Genomic DNA, 14977 nt, shown 5'->3' with positions numbered 1-14977 from the left:
GGGGAATCAAAGAGAACATGGTTACACTAGGTCTAAACTATAGTGGTGTTGGTGGTGTTATATATTCGATATGGGACAAAGACGGCTTGAGGGCGATCCATGAATCCTGCGTCACGATCAATGCAATGATGAATATGGATATGTTCTCACAGTTTCACTTGAAGTCTATTGGTATACAAGAAGCACAGTCGTCGAACAAAAAAGCAATTTGCTTAGCCAGGATCACGAACTAGCGATGCGATTCGTGCCACTGTCTACCATTGCTGCTATTTTTTCTATGAGCGATAAGTTCTTACCAGGAAAACGAAAAGGCTAAGTATTCTGGGCCATTTCCTTGCCAGTACTGTTTCTGACGTTTGGGTATACTTTGGAATCACGTCTCATTGTGAGGTAGCGTTGGAGAGCAAGGTGAGGTGTTCTGCGGAACGGCTAGAAAGAAGATAGGGATGTATCGTAACGATTATGCATATTTCTCTAGCTTCCTATGGCACTTCGAGCATATTAGCAATTTAGAGTTCGACAGGATGATAGTATAGTGAGCTCAGGTTCATACTCAGGAAGCGAAGTAACACAAAAGAACTTCTTTCCATAAAAGAATATCTAGACTATAGCCAGCCACTCGCAAAGCAAAATATCTATCCAACCGGCATGCTGTTATTATCTCCGAGCCAGCCTTCAAGAAGAACGAACCCCGCTCACCACAACAAAATCTTACTCATACTTCCTCGCCTCCATATATATTTGAGCATCCCATGTCCTAAAGTATATATGATATCGTGCCCTTAGCAACGACAAGGACTTGGCACCTCTCCACACGAACATACAATGTCGTCCTCCACCCCCACAATCCAGACCCTCAACCCCGATAATGTTTCCGCTCCTATGAAACCAACATATTCGCACGTCTGCATCGCGCCTCTCGGCCCCGCAAAGCTTGTCTCAATCGCGGGTCAAATTGGCATGGATGGAACGGGGGAAGTGCCGTCTTCCTTCACTGAACAAGTTCGAGTTGCGTTGGAAAATTTGAAAAAATGTCTTGCTTCAGCAGGCGCCATGCCCAAGGATATTGTCAAAGTGACGCAGTTCGTCGTAAATTTAGATGCGACAGAGTCAACAAGAGGAAATTTGTGGTTGGAGTTTGTCGGAGAGCATAGACCGCCGAGTACTTTGGTTGGCGTGGCGGCTTTGGCAAGTCCTGAGTTGCTGTATGAAGTCGAGGCAACGGCTGTGGTGTATACGTGACGGGTGATTACAATATGGGAAAGGTTGGAGAAGGAGTAAGAGATAAAAACGCTGAGTGGGTTAGATTGTCTGTTATTCCATTCTCCGCAAGATCTAGTTTAGTTGTAATAACTGTTGAATAAAAAGTTAGAGTTTTGGTCTGGCTTGAATCAACGACACATTCCTAGCGTGCGCCAGTTGAGTTTTCGCAGAGTCAAATTTATAAGATAATTCAGGAAACACGAGGCTCATGTAGACAGTCCTTCGCGTGGAGTACCTTATACCCTTGAAATCTGACGAGGGACCTTGCCTTAAGATCGCTTGGGCTGACAATGCTTACAGAAGAAATTACCTCACACTAGATTGGGATTTAGCTGCGCCTCGTCAATGGTTATTTGGAATGGGACTTTCGGAGGAGCATGCCGTATCAATGAGAGACAGTACATGAAAGGACAATGGTTAGCTTGGCTGCACGCCTAGTGTCATCATGCAGGTGTATAAAGCACACTCCTGCCCGAGCGCCGCAATCATTACAACCTCCAGGATCACTAGATATTCTCCTCTTATCTGCACACTACTCCCTACCGTTATGTCTACATACGAGGATGGTCTCGAGTACGACATCATCTTTGCTGGAGGAGGAACATCTGCCTGTGTAGCTGCAGGTCGTCTCGCTAAAGCAGGTCCCAACCTTACTATCCTTATAATTGAACGCGGCAGGAACAACCTCAACGACCCAATTATTACCAATCCTGTAGTTTACTTCGCTAATCTAGCACCAACCTCTTAGAACGCTATCTTCTACCAGGCAGAAAGCGAGCCAGCACTCAATGGCCAAGCACGTATCGTTGCGGCCGGAGGCGTGCTCGGAGGTGGTAGCTCCATTAACGCCATGATGTATGCACGTGCCCAAGGTGTTGATTTTGATAGCTTCAGGACCGATGGCTGGGATAGCAAGAACTTAGTGGAATACGTAAAGAAGGTAAGTGGAAAGTCGTCATTGATTAACACAACGTTAACTTTGAACCACAGCTAGAGACAGTTCACCTTGATGATCAACTTCTTGAGAAATCCACACACGGCTTCTCTGGTCCTGTGAACGTTACCTTCGGCACTCATGCACCTAAAGGCCCCCAGGATGACTTTCTAGTCGCCGCGGAGTCATATGGAATCCCTGAGATTCACGACTTACAGGACTTCAAGGCGATTGGTGGTTTCAATCGAAGTGCAAAGTTTATAGGACTGGATGGGAAAAGGCAAGACGCGGTGCATTGCTATGTGAATCCTCTAATGGCCGATGGCAACCACCAGAATCTCCACACCCTCGCCGAGAGCAAGGTCAGCCGTGTTATATTTGAAGGCAATCATGCATTTGGTGTTGAGTATAAGCCCGAGAAGACCTTTCTTCAGCAGGGGACTAGCCTCACTAAAGGGATCGCAAAGACAATTAAGGCTAGGAAGCTAGTAGTCGTTTCTGCGGGCGCTCTCGGGACACCATCTATTCTAGAGCGATCTGGTGTCGGGAACAAGGAGCTTCAAGCTGGGGTGGATATCCTACTCGTTTCCAATCTTCCAGGTGTAGGTGAAAATTATCAAGACCATCACTTCCTCTTACCCACGTATAAAACGAGCCTCGGAGCCGACGAAACCTTGGATGGCCTCATTACCGGCCGCCGAGACTTTGTCAAAGCTCTCGGGGAACGAGATTCTATTCTGGGCTGGAACGGAATTGATATCGGAGGCAAATTGCGGATGACTAACGAAGAAGTAGCCACCCTAGGCCCAGAATTCAAGACGATGTGGGACAAAGACTTTGCAAACTGTCCGAAAAGGCCGATCATGCTGATGGGCGTGATTGCTGGCTTGATGGGCGACCATAAGATGCTGGATGAAGGACCAGATGGCGTCCAACAGTATGTCACTATGGCATCGTATACGCCTTATCCCTACCCCCGTGGCAGCATTCATATTACCTCTCCTGATTGAAATGTACCGCCCAAATTCCTCACTGGCTTCTTGTCTGACAAGAACGATATTGATTTGAAGAAATTAGTTTGGGCGTACAAGAAGGGTCGTGATATTTATCGGCGTACCAACGCCTTCGAGGGGGAGGTGGCCACAGGGCATCCCAAGTTTCGCGAAGGCAGCCGGGCTGCATTGTCAGAAGGTCCGTTGAAGACGAGTGGCTTTTGTAGTGTCAAGGATCGCAGCAGGATTCCCCCAGTTGAATACGATGAGGAGGACAATCGAGCAATCGAGGACTTTGTTCGTGCAAATGTGCAGACGACGTGGCATTCACTTGGAACGTGTAAGATGGCGCCAAGAGATGAAGGTGGGGTTGTGGATAAGTATCTAAATGTGTATGGGACACGGGGATTAAAGTGTGCGGGTAAGTTGCTCCTAGTTTCTTGAAATGTGCGTTGCCTAACCTAATCCTTGGTAGATTTATCCATTATTCCTGAGAATATCGGTGCGAACACTAACAACATGGCTCTCATTGTGGGCGAGAAGGCCGCCGATATCATTGGCAAAGTGTTTGGTCTTGTCGTTTGACTTTTGGAGGCTTGATAGAAAGGGAAATAAGGTAAGGGAAGACGGACTTTCGTCCGAAAGTAATTCTATTGTGTCTTATCGTAAGTACTAATATGCAAGGGATCGAGCGGGTTAAAAAAAAAGATTCTGTGAAGTGCTGAGCATTTGACAAAATTTCTTTCGATTTGGGGCATTATAGGCTACCTGTATATTGTAGACTCCTGCATTCTAAGACAGTAGCAATTTGCTGTCTTCATAAGCGCCAGCGAACTGTGAACGAAGCGCCTTTCTCGCACAACAATGCATTGATCAAACCTCCACCCATCCCACCCCTAGTCGAGGGAATTAACGTTATGAAATAAGCTTTCGCGTCTTCGACAAGGATCTCAACTCTCCCACGCTCCTGCCTCAGGAACCATCCACGATCCATCATCGACTCCCGCAACCCCTCCTCCACAATCTAACCCTAACAAGTCTCCCAACAAACAACTCCACCTCGCATCTTTCTACAACCTCGCCCCACTCCCGCATCTGAATCCTACCTACTTCCTATTCCGGCCTCCCTTTAACCTCAGAAAGTGACCCGGTTGCGTGGGACCTTCAGCACTGAAACTCCTGAAACCCGAGAAGTCGGGGGATCTGGAGATTCCGGCAGTCGGCAATTCTGTTCGGCGCTGGAGGGAAGAAAAGGATTGAGGGGACATTTGGAATCTGTGCGTTTTCTTAACTGTCAGCAGGAAGAGTCTGGAAGCTGAGGAGATGTAAGGTGGAGGAGGCTCGAAGTTCGGGATTAGCAGCTATGCTATCGAATGTGGCTGCAGGTGGAATGGCCTGAAAGGCTCTGAGATCTCGTCAAAATAGTTAAGGGGTAACGGGGTAGATAGGATTTGAAGAGATCGAGAATTGATATTAAGCTCCAATTGAATTGACCTTTCTGATCCAAATATACAAGATAAGATCCTTAGAAGCTAGCCAGCTATCAAGCGTCCACCCAGCATTCCACATCAGGCGCGCAACATCGTATCATTACATATCGCCCCGCCCCCATTCGGTCCATACAACACCACCCAAATAACCCCTTCTCACCCCAAGTCTCCTCTTCTTTTCCTGCCCACCCAATGCACCTCGCTTTAAATCACATGCAGTAAGCGGAAATGGGAATCAGAAAATGCTAGATCTCACAAAATGAAAATAAATGGTATTGTCCTTGGCTATCATAGAACGCTAGGTTTCATCTTAGTATTCAAGATCTCCGACGGTACAAGACTCCGAGTGCTGAAGCGAACTTCCTGACCAGGGTGTTGGCGGAAGATCGGTGCAGTTTCGACGGTAGTACGGGTATCGTGGCGCTCGTGTTTGATGTTCTTGCCTGGTAGTCCGCCCATAAGGTTTTGCGGTGTCTTGGGAGGTGACGGCGCCGCTGATGATGCATTGGTATTGTTGATAGGCGTGCCCGCTGATTCTCGGAGCTCATCGACGTTCTTAGGTAACATGGGAACTTCAGGAACATCACGATCGTCATCAACCGAAAACATAGTCGACTGCGTAAATCGAAGTTGGTCCTTAAGTTTCTGCTCTTCTAGACGATTTGCCTGCTGGTTTACCCAGGAGTCGACTGTCCTGAAGCGAGGAACTGAAGAACGCTGAGTCATAAAGCTATCACGAGAAATCGTGTGGCTATTAGTATCGCGGTTTGGATCATGCGGTGTTTGTGGGGCGTTCGAATTTGTCCAGCTGAATCTGCTGATCATGGGGCCGATACCAGGGCGAGCTGCTACTGAGCGTCGGTTCGAGAGGAATTGCTTGAAGGTTGGTGGGGGTGGCAGAGGAGAAAGAGCTCGTTCAATTGGTGGTTCGGGATATCGAAGCTCGGACTCTGCAGCGGTTGAACGCGTGTTGCGTGTCGAGACACTGCGTCGCTGATTCTGGAGGGGGAGAACTGGAGAGGAGGGTGTTCCGCTATGACTGCGGCGGTGGGAGTTATTACGGCTTGGTGGCGAGTCGAGCAAGAAGCTCTGCCCTTCAACGTCTTGGAAAGCGCTTCCGGGTGGGCTGGCTTGTCGGTTAACACTGTGCGAAGATTAGCAATGTCCATGATCTAAAATAGCATATTGAAGGATCGAGTGTCAAGGAAATTGTAAAGGTTAAGCACTGCCGTCTCATGTATGCAATGCTGACCCCAAAGAAACATGCACTGCACAGATGGTATTCCAACTACACGCTCCCCGAATATTACGAATCCTGAGACGAACATGAGGAAATTAAAGACGTACCTTCCATTGCGGGAGGGAGCCATGAGTAGTGGCCGTTGTGACGAATTTGAACCAGTTCGGGCGAGTGTCGGTTCTGGAGCAGTAACGGCGTTGGACCTCATGGACCCATAATCATTGGAATACATTGGTTTGTCCCATCTAGCAGATCTCTTCGGCGGGGGTGGTGGTCCTCGACGAGTGACTTGATATTTGCCTTGTTTGACGGCCTCTGCAAATGTCAGACCGCGTTTTCGCATAGTGTGAATTGCCAATATAACTATGACGACAATTATTGTTGCACCTAAGCCAGTCAGCTACAGCTCTCCTTGTATTCCATTCTCGAATCGTACCAATTGACCCTGCAGCGATGAGCAAATGTTCGGTGGTTTGCGAAATGCCTCCCTTGTGATGTGGTGGCGGTGGTGGTTTAGGGGGTGGTGAGAATGTCACTACGACAGTCTCGGACGGATCGTTGTCGGCTAATGCAGTTCCTGTTGCCTGAGCTTGAGGTATGGTCATGGTAACAAGAATCTACACTCGTTAGTATCCCTTCAAGTTCATCTAGTGGCCTAAACTCACTGGAGGAGGTGGTGGCTTCGAGTCGTAATCATCCGAGTCGTAATCGTCATCATCTCTCCTCTCATTCCACGGGCCGAGTATATCATTCACCGTTTGCGAGGGCGAAGATCGCGAATCGAGTGCTTGGTCGACCACTTCCCCAACGCTTCCATCGTCACCCAGGACGGTCCTTCGCACAATCACATAGTCGACCCGATCGTCCCTTCCACGAGCCCTTGGTACAGGCATTTTGTCCAGGTTGTGGGGTGGGGGATCGGATGAGAGTCCCCTCTCAAGCTTCCTGCAGCTCAATGGCGTCCACGAACAACATCTGACCGCCCAGCGAAAGATGGTAGCCGAATCGAAATGGCTTCACAGTCCCAAGCCTGTTAGGACTGCTGCCGGAAGGAGAATCGAAGTGAGGGACGGGAAGAAACCGAAGAAACGAAAGTATGAAGAATTAGGCAAAGGGCAGTCCGGCTGCAAAGAGAAGGACAGAAGGTGAGAAGTAAGCAGAGCTTGAGTGCAGCAGAATGCTGGGCAAGTTCTTGGAACTTTACATGCTAATGCGGCAGGAAAGTGAAGAGCATATGAAGAAGCGCATGAACGACGCTAGCAGTGAGTCGATTCTGGTCCCATGTAGGTTTGAGGGGAGGGGCGAGGTGTGGGCACGTCCTGACGCGCCAAACGGGAGAAATTAGCAATGAATACGTAGCGACACTGTCCGTGAAGGGAAATCCTACAGACACTAAATGTGGGCAATTTGGCTCAATTTGGGAGGGTCGCTCGTTGGGTCTTTCGAGCATGGAGACGTCTGGACAACATTGGAGGTAGCCCCTGACAGGTTGTCTTGGAGCCGTCTCAGACTCCTGGTGGTCGCGTTTCAAGACCCGCTTGCGGTAAAGTTGGCAACCGAGAGAGGCAGATCAAACGCCACAAGGGGGGAAATGTGAGACTGAAGTATGCGAGGCGTTGATTGGTCGCAATGTACAAAAACTCGTGAATGGTGTCGTGACGACAACAGGTCTTCGTCCAGGCGAGTTCTTCTCGAAGCGTCCGATTTCACAATGCAAACAGTCTCGCGTTCGCGCAACACCCCTGGTACAGCTGATAGAATTGCGTAGGTGAGGTCTGATGTCGTACGAACATGCGTATTTCGTCAACCAGCCACAGACTCTAGAGCCGCTGCGCCCCAGAATGGCGTCCTCATGCTCAGTTCACATTCCAAGGCTTGGCCGTCGGAAGCGCCCGACACGGATAACCCGGAACCTATGATGCATTGCAATCCGAAGACCTTCCGGCCGATGCCCAGCCTGCCGTGGCGGGATCGAAAGGACTGAGAGGCACAGTAGGTTTCGTTGCGAGCGTGCAAGAACGGAACAAGTTGTTTCCTTACCCACCTGAGGTTCGGATGTTCTCTTTTCCAAGGGAAGAACCAGAAAAGGAAGTGCGATGCTAGATTCCATCAGCCCCACGCAGCGAAGTCCTGCAGCGGCGAGCGCTTCTCAGATGTCAGGGAGATGCAAGGCGAGGTGCAGTTCTGAGATTTGGGCTTGCTGAACTACTGGGCGATTCGCCATGAACAGATATGGCATTCGTTCCCGAAGAATCTTCCTCGCACTTCTAGATGGTTGGGGCTGAGTTCAGCTCGGCCGTCGTGCCCACAAGCTTCGCCTCCTTGGTGTGCAGCATTCTCTCAGTCATCTGGTGGGGAAAACAATTGCCGCTCATGTATAAGTAACTGAAGGGCTACATCTGACCCGCCTATCGCTCTTCCGTCAATCCTATTAATTATTTTGCGTCTCTTAAATACGAGCGTATCCATCCTTTATCCGAGTACCCCTCGTCCACCCCTCCGCGCTTACTGAACCACCGTCTCTCAAGTCACCTTTTTCATAACCTCCCCAAAACAACCATAATGTCTGATCCATACAATCAATACAGCCAGCAGCCGTACGGCCAATATCCTCAGAACCAGTACGGCTCGCCTGCCCCTAGCCAGCAATATCCACCACCAGAAGGTTACGCACCACAAGGTGGCTATCAACAACCTGGATACCCTCCACAACAGCAACCCGCGGCTCAGGGCTATTACGGGGAACAACAGCAGTACCAGCAGCCTGGTGGCTATGGCCCGCCGGCTCAAGGAGGCTTCCAGCACGGCCAAAGCCAGAACCCGCCCTACACCGACCCCTATCAACAGCAAAATCAAGGGTAAGGCATTTCTAAACGACTGTGAGTTTCGAAACATCTACTGACATGCGATTCTCAGCCAATATGGTCAACAGTATCCCGGCGCCCCCCCAGCACAGCAATTTCCCCAGCAAGGGGCTTATCCTGCAAACCAGTATCCACAAGGCCAGCAACCGTATGATCAGCCACCTGCAGGCCAGCAGTATGGCTCCACAGACCCCGGTGCACAGCAGGAAGGTGAGCGAGGATTGATGGGTGCGCTTGGCGGAGGTGCTGCAGGATACTTCGGTGGCAGCAAGTTGGGCGGGCATGGCGTACTGGGAGCCATTGCCGGCGCTGTCATGGGAAGCAAGCTCGAGGACAAGCACAAGCACAAGAAGCACGGTAATGGAGGATACCACTGATCTGTTTCAAACACTGCTTTCTTCATATCCTCGCGGCGTTTTCGGTCTGCTAAATTGCCATGGTAATGAGACGTAAAGTTCACGGCTAGTGTAGGGTTGCTATCGCGTGGGAAGCGACAGCTACTACAAAATGATACTCACGAATTACCTCTTTAGAAGGCGATATCTTGCACCAATTTACAACAGCTTGGGTTACCTAGTGAGTAGCTAAGCGATGCATTTGTTCAGCTCACATCCCTGCTTTCTTCATGATCTCTGCAACGTTCAAAGACCAGCTCCACCTCATGATCGGTACAAACTGCCCCCGCCAAATACGAGGTCGGTATGCCGAGGGACTTGAATCAGGAGCACCTAACAGAAGCCAAAACATCCTACCGCCGAGGTCAACGTCAACGTCCTTAATTACGACGCCGTAACCACGCATAAGGCTCATGGCCAAGTGGCCTGTTGGATCAGGACACGGACGGCCAACTTCACGATGCAAAACACATAAAACGAATCCACGTCTCCCCCAATAGATGTCTCCGACTTGCTATCAAAACGTCAAACACGAATGATCCTCCTAGTCATCTACCCAACCTCCAGTAAACTGTTGCCAAGTTTCTCCAATTCGAATCCTTTCATCCCCGTGCCGCAAATCCTTAAACGCAACAACTTATTGTCCACACAGAGCAACAATGCTCAATGGGAGGAAAGTCCAACTGTTTGACCACGCGTCCAAGGTTGCCGCCAAGAACGAAATCCGAGGCTCTAATTCGCGACGACAAAATCCATCTCGAAGAAGGACACCGCTTCGTCATCAACTGATTTGGACATGTCTATTGAGAGTGTCTCGATTGGCTGAAAGGTGGCCATGCGTTGGCCTTGCGATGCTCGAAAGGGTTTCAAACGCATGGCGTTTCAAGTGGCGCAGTCGGGTGAGGTGGCGCGGCGCGAGGCAAATGCGGAGTCCAGACGGATTTGGCCTAGGTGTCTGAATTTTGGGGCAATTTTTATCCAGTTGGCCATTGGTTTGTCTTCCCCTTGACAAGACTTCAGCCTCATTGTGGGGAGAGGTGCGGGTTGATGGCTTCAATTTGAGGCTGCTAAATGAACAAACGTAGGACCAAGTCGCATACCTTCGTCCCTCTTTGAACTTTATGGAGTCTGGGTACCTAGAAACCTTTCTTGTTCTTTGACCATTAGCCTATGGACTACATTCCTGTTCGTATCTTTATGAGGTGTAGTACCCACGCGGCCATCGCCCAAGACCGATTTACTGCAGGGAGAGCAAATCGGCAGTTGATATTCTCCCTTAATTAACAGCTTCGATATCTCAGGTTAATCATTCCATTCACATCTTCTGGAACGAGCCGATTCAATACCACCGTTAACCTCAAGGCCATCCACAAAACAGCATGTCAATTGTGTCAATTAATCCAACGGAATCCGCTGTCTCAACGTCCACCAAACAACTCGCCTCAATACCATGGCTTCATCCGTCCACCTTCGTCTGCTTCTCACGTTGATGAGTTTTGTCTGTGTCAGGCACATTACTTCATGCTATGCACCTTGTCGGTATAGCGCTCCCTAGGTGTCTTTAATTTACTCCAGCCAAGCCTCCAGCTGCTTTGAGTTGATAGGGCTTTCTTGACCCTGCGGTCACGTACGTCACTTTCCTTATCGACTTGCTCGGTATCGATCTGAAGTCGCAATGCTTCTCTTTCGCTTTTCTCCTCATATATAGGATATAAGCCGCGCCCTTATTAAGGGCTATACGAGCCGATCATCCACTGCATTACGCGTTCAACCTAAGGCCACCCAACTATGCTTATCGTCTTGTTTCTTCTATAGACGACGGCGTCTCTCACGATGAGAGGGTTATGGATTATGGATTGCAGGTTCGAATTAACATTCCTTCCGATTATGGTACCCCGACCTTGGGACTTTGCTGGATTGCCGCTTACCTGTCCCAAGCTCTTTGTGGCATAGAATTATCCTGAGAGTGGTAGTTTACGCTACCAACCGAAGATTTGGGCTACATTCCTAAAGGAGCTTCATGTTAGACACGGCTACCCTTTCTCAGTGCAACTATCTCCAAAAGCAACACGTAATGCCCATTACGCTTCCATCTGATAAACTTCTACAAGCGCAACCTTTCTCATCCAGCCGCAATAGGCTTCCCTTCACTCAATATCGACCAGGCAATCCAGAGTCCCTTCATCCGAAGGATTCCAGTGAGCAAGACTTCTCCCACTAGAAGGCTCGCATGGACTCCAAGACAGCGGCGGAGTAACGAGGTCATTGCCAATCGTCCAAGGACATATATATTTCACGCCTAGCCACGCAAATATGCAAATGTCTGTTGGGTATGATTCTGTGTCTCCCGTTCTCTTCATTACATGTATTACCTTTCTGTACAACTTTTCAATGTTTCAATCTTCCCATTATCTCTGCTTCTCCAGTTATTTAATTTCTTAACTATATCAACCTCACTCCTATGTTCACGTCTTACTGTCACATGCACCTCCTAATCTCACGTTCACTCTCCACCCTTGCCGTTATGTTCACATCTTCCCTCACCTTCACTTCTTACTCGCACATTTCCTATTCACTCTCACATTCACTGTTCGCGCTTACCTTCACTCACTCGTACTCTTACATCCACTGCCCCTCACATGTACTCTCACCCTTAATATAAATCTCTCTTTCTGTCCTGACCTTCAGCTTCCCAGTCTCCAGCCATAACTCTCCCCATCCGCGCCCTGAGCCTTCACACTAGCCTCCTCCCAACTCTGTTCCAAGTTCAACCAATCCCCATTAGCTCTTTACCTCCTCCAGCATCAGAGGCTGCTACAACAATTAGGTTCTCAAAGGCAACAACACCTCAATGTTGCAATTAGTTATTATCCCAGTAGCATTACATGAAGATTAGATCGGTAACATTTTTGAGAGTGGACGAGCGAGAGATCTAATAAGGCAGAAGGTGGGTTGGTACATGATGGCGCACGAGTGGAATTATTTGAATATGATGTTGTGTAGGGGGAAGGACAAGAGGGAGATGTGGATAGAGGTCCCGAGTGTCTCATTTTAAACGTTGCTTAGAACGGAGTAGATCTTAGGAACAGCCACTTCCCAAACACAACACGTTTGTAAAGTGACAGCACGAATCCATAGGCTTTGGCTATCGAAGCAATGCTTTTAATTGCTCTGTATAATCTCTATACACGAACTCTTTCCTATTTTGTGAACCTCCGAGCCCATGATGCATATTCCACATTCCAGAAGAGTAGAAATTTACTCATCGTCCTCATCCGCCTCATCGTTGACAACGTTGAAGAATCGGAGCTCGTACACGCCCTTCGAGGTGGAAACAACGCGGAGCCAGTCACGGAGCTGCTGCTTCTTGAGGAATTTCTTGGTGCTAGGTACACATTGTCAGCCCATCATTCATCATGTCCACATCCTATTATCGCCATACGCGTCTCCGCAAGCGCACGTGTGTATATCAGGGAAGCCGAGGGGTAAAATACTCACAGGTACTTCAAGTAACGGCCCGAAAACTCCTGGTGCGCAATAACCTCGACCTTTCCATCAGGCTGCTGGCTGATCTGGATGCTGTCGCCAAGGTTTCCAGTGCGGCCATCGACTTTGATGCGGTCGTGGAGGAATTTCTCGAAGGCTTGGATATCGAAGATCTTGTCGTTGACGGGCTGGGAGCAGTTGATGATGAACTAAGCGCCTTGAGATTAGCCCCTGTCCTCAAGCCCCCAAACCTCGAGCGCAAAGGCAGGGAATGGTTTACCTTCTTAGTGATCTTCTGCCCCTTCTTCGCTCCGCCGGCGGCTGGTCGTTTCTACATGATACACTTAGCCTACTGTTCTGTGCTGGCGCATCGCTCCAGATCGCGGCTGCTCATCTGAGGACCTCCAGCGGACAGCAAAGCGGTGTACGTACGGGTCCTGCAACCATTTTGATAGATTGTGTGAGCGCAAAGAAGTGGATATCCTGCGCCGGTGCGTGTGGCGTGAATTGGAGTCGTGAGAGATGTTGGGTGTGAGGCTAGCGTTGAAAGTGTGGGCAATTTTGAGAGTTCGGTGGGCAGAGCTAGATCTAAATTGGCTTAGCTCATGCCAAGATTTCGGTCCCTTAAGTGCATGCTCATTGGCTACTTTCCTTCTAATAGTGAATGAATTGAGAAAATAAAAGCAGGTGGTTTTGAGATATTTGCAGGCAGAATAGGCAGCATCGATAATAAAGTCTGATTAGGCTATCTTCCAAATTTTAGCACCTACCACAGAATATCAAAAGAGGGGGTTTGAGCTTGTATCCACCACTAGAACGAAAGGGAGTGCAGGAAGGATGTGAGTTTCGGTCATACATTCGTACCAACATATAAGCGTGCAAGATTCTCCACAAATCATGCTTAGGTACTTCCATAGATTACTATAAAAGAATCTGATCTATATATCATCTGCGGCTTCTGCTGGAGGCGATGCAAGATTATTTCTCCTGATAACAGGAGGTAAGACACAAATCAAAAATGCATGGAACTAAAAATATGATTCAACCTCCTATCCATATGAACCACCCCTCTCAAGCACTCTCTTTCTTCGGCCTCAACTAACCAGTCCAGACAGCGGGACCAGGGCAAGTGTAAGTGGTTGCCTTGCTGCCATACGTATCAACCGTGACTCCCGGGTCAGATTGCGCCGCATATCCTGGAATCTTCGCCAGAAACGCTCCACTGGGGACCTTCGTTCCTGATCCCGTCACCGTGATCTGCGCGCACTCGGCATAAAATTGCGGGGCATTGGCCTGGTGCAACGCCAATAATTCATGTCGAAGGAGATAATTGCCCGGCGCCAAACTTGCTGGAATCGTGCTTTCCCAGTACAAGTTCTTATACACTTTTGCGGTTCCCCAGCTGTTGCCCGATAGAGGGGGAGCTGTCATGCCTTCTTGGTCGATCTTGAACCAGTTTGTGCCCGATCCGTCACAGGATTTGAAGTCACCGCTGCACTTGTACATCCAGACCATGACGGGACCTTGCTGGTGAGTCCATTGCTTGTAGTTGGCGCGAACTTTGGCGCCGGCGGGGACGCTGGCGTTCAGATCTGCTGAGGTGCCGCCGTTGCACATGACTTTCTTGTCGGTAATGGATGTTGTGGGGTTGTAGTCTGGCCATTGACGTTGAATGGTCTTCGGACCCGATGATGGGGAGAAGCCTTCGTAGCTGAACTGGACTTAGTATTCTACCGCAAGTTCCTTAAGATAACCATACGCTTCACTTACCCTGGGTAGTCTTTTCCATCAAGTTTATAGCTCGTCACCGCTCCATGGGCGGCGGCCTGAGCAGTAAGCAACGCAGCAGCAGTAAGTGCACTGGGGAACAGCATTTTGACAAGAATGTAGGTACCTTCGCGGCGAGGAATGAAAAAAAGGAAAGTCCGTGTGCAAAGTCTCCTACATCTTATATAGCCTTTGCACCCAGACGACCTTGTTTCCGCCATCCTAATGCTTCCCCATAATAATTAGTGCCACGCACTAGGAACCTAAACCATTCATCTCGCTCTCACACGACTGAATGCATGTTCCCCAGATAAATTCTAGATGAGCCGCAGATTAAAACGCCGTATATAAACATTGCAGCTTCGGGCCGTTGTGCCCTGATTGGGTATATGTATTAGAAACGGGTGCGTATGTCGAGGCTTGACTGATCATATGCCGGCTGCTGTAATGCCGAATCGTTTTGGGAATGATGTTCAAGCTTCTCGTGTACCCCGGATGTTTAATCTATTAGATAATAGATTATTACATGGCATGCGGGGTGACGGG

The 14977-nt window shown here is 49.1% G+C and overlaps 6 protein-coding genes across 6 annotated transcripts; 3 read left to right on the top strand and 3 right to left on the bottom strand.

The window, feature by feature from the left end:
• Positions 1 to 855: 855 nt before the first annotated feature.
• On the top strand, positions 856 to 1233 carry BDR25DRAFT_177161 (YjgF-like protein; the record flags this gene model as incomplete). Its single annotated transcript, XM_033684177.1, has 1 exon — positions 856 to 1233. A coding segment is annotated over one exon (378 nt), but the record flags the coding sequence as incomplete, so codon positions are not given.
• A 577-nt stretch (positions 1234 to 1810) lies between these two features.
• Positions 1811 to 3795, top strand: BDR25DRAFT_372638 (alcohol oxidase; the record flags this gene model as incomplete). The annotated part of the gene is made up of 5 exons (XM_033697240.1): positions 1811 to 1975; positions 2012 to 2203; positions 2254 to 3175; positions 3275 to 3610; positions 3665 to 3795. The coding sequence occupies 5 exons, from the start codon at positions 1811 to 1813 to the stop codon at positions 3772 to 3774; spliced, it is 1725 nt and encodes a 574-aa protein (XP_033545634.1). The 3' UTR covers positions 3775 to 3795.
• Positions 3796 to 4967: 1172 nt separating this feature from the next.
• BDR25DRAFT_315765 (uncharacterized protein) lies at positions 4968 to 6812 on the bottom strand (the record flags this gene model as incomplete). Its single annotated transcript, XM_033691551.1, has 4 exons — positions 4968 to 5823; positions 6027 to 6282; positions 6356 to 6536; positions 6585 to 6812. 4 exons carry the CDS (start codon positions 6810 to 6812, stop codon positions 4968 to 4970), a joined length of 1521 nt encoding a protein of 506 aa, XP_033545633.1.
• Positions 6813 to 8395: 1583 nt separating this feature from the next.
• BDR25DRAFT_53019 (uncharacterized protein) lies at positions 8396 to 9275 on the top strand. Its single transcript, XM_033698702.1, has 2 exons — positions 8396 to 8589; positions 8942 to 9275. Exons 1-2 carry the CDS (start codon positions 8482 to 8484, stop codon positions 9158 to 9160), a joined length of 327 nt encoding a protein of 108 aa, XP_033545632.1. The 5' UTR covers positions 8396 to 8481; the 3' UTR covers positions 9161 to 9275.
• A 3161-nt stretch (positions 9276 to 12436) lies between these two features.
• On the bottom strand, positions 12437 to 12995 carry BDR25DRAFT_230456 (ribosomal protein L22e; the record flags this gene model as incomplete). The annotated part of the gene is made up of 3 exons (XM_033685340.1): positions 12437 to 12563; positions 12677 to 12873; positions 12945 to 12995. Coding segments are annotated over 3 exons (375 nt in total), but the record flags the coding sequence as incomplete, so codon positions are not given.
• A 734-nt stretch (positions 12996 to 13729) lies between these two features.
• On the bottom strand, positions 13730 to 14547 carry BDR25DRAFT_372636 (glycoside hydrolase). The gene is made up of 2 exons (XM_033697239.1): positions 14435 to 14547; positions 13730 to 14375 (listed from the first exon to the last, which is right to left on the bottom strand). The coding sequence occupies exons 1-2, from the start codon at positions 14536 to 14538 to the stop codon at positions 13763 to 13765; spliced, it is 717 nt and encodes a 238-aa protein (XP_033545630.1). The 5' UTR covers positions 14539 to 14547; the 3' UTR covers positions 13730 to 13762.
• Positions 14548 to 14977: the final 430 nt, after the last annotated feature.

This window comes from Lindgomyces ingoldianus, assembly GCF_010093535.1.
Source record: "Lindgomyces ingoldianus strain ATCC 200398 unplaced genomic scaffold BDR25scaffold_23, whole genome shotgun sequence".
Taxonomy (NCBI): Eukaryota; Fungi; Ascomycota; class Dothideomycetes; order Pleosporales; family Lindgomycetaceae; genus Lindgomyces; species Lindgomyces ingoldianus.
Note: the sequence above shows the minus strand (reverse complement) of the source record. Positions and strands in the feature narration are given on the sequence as shown.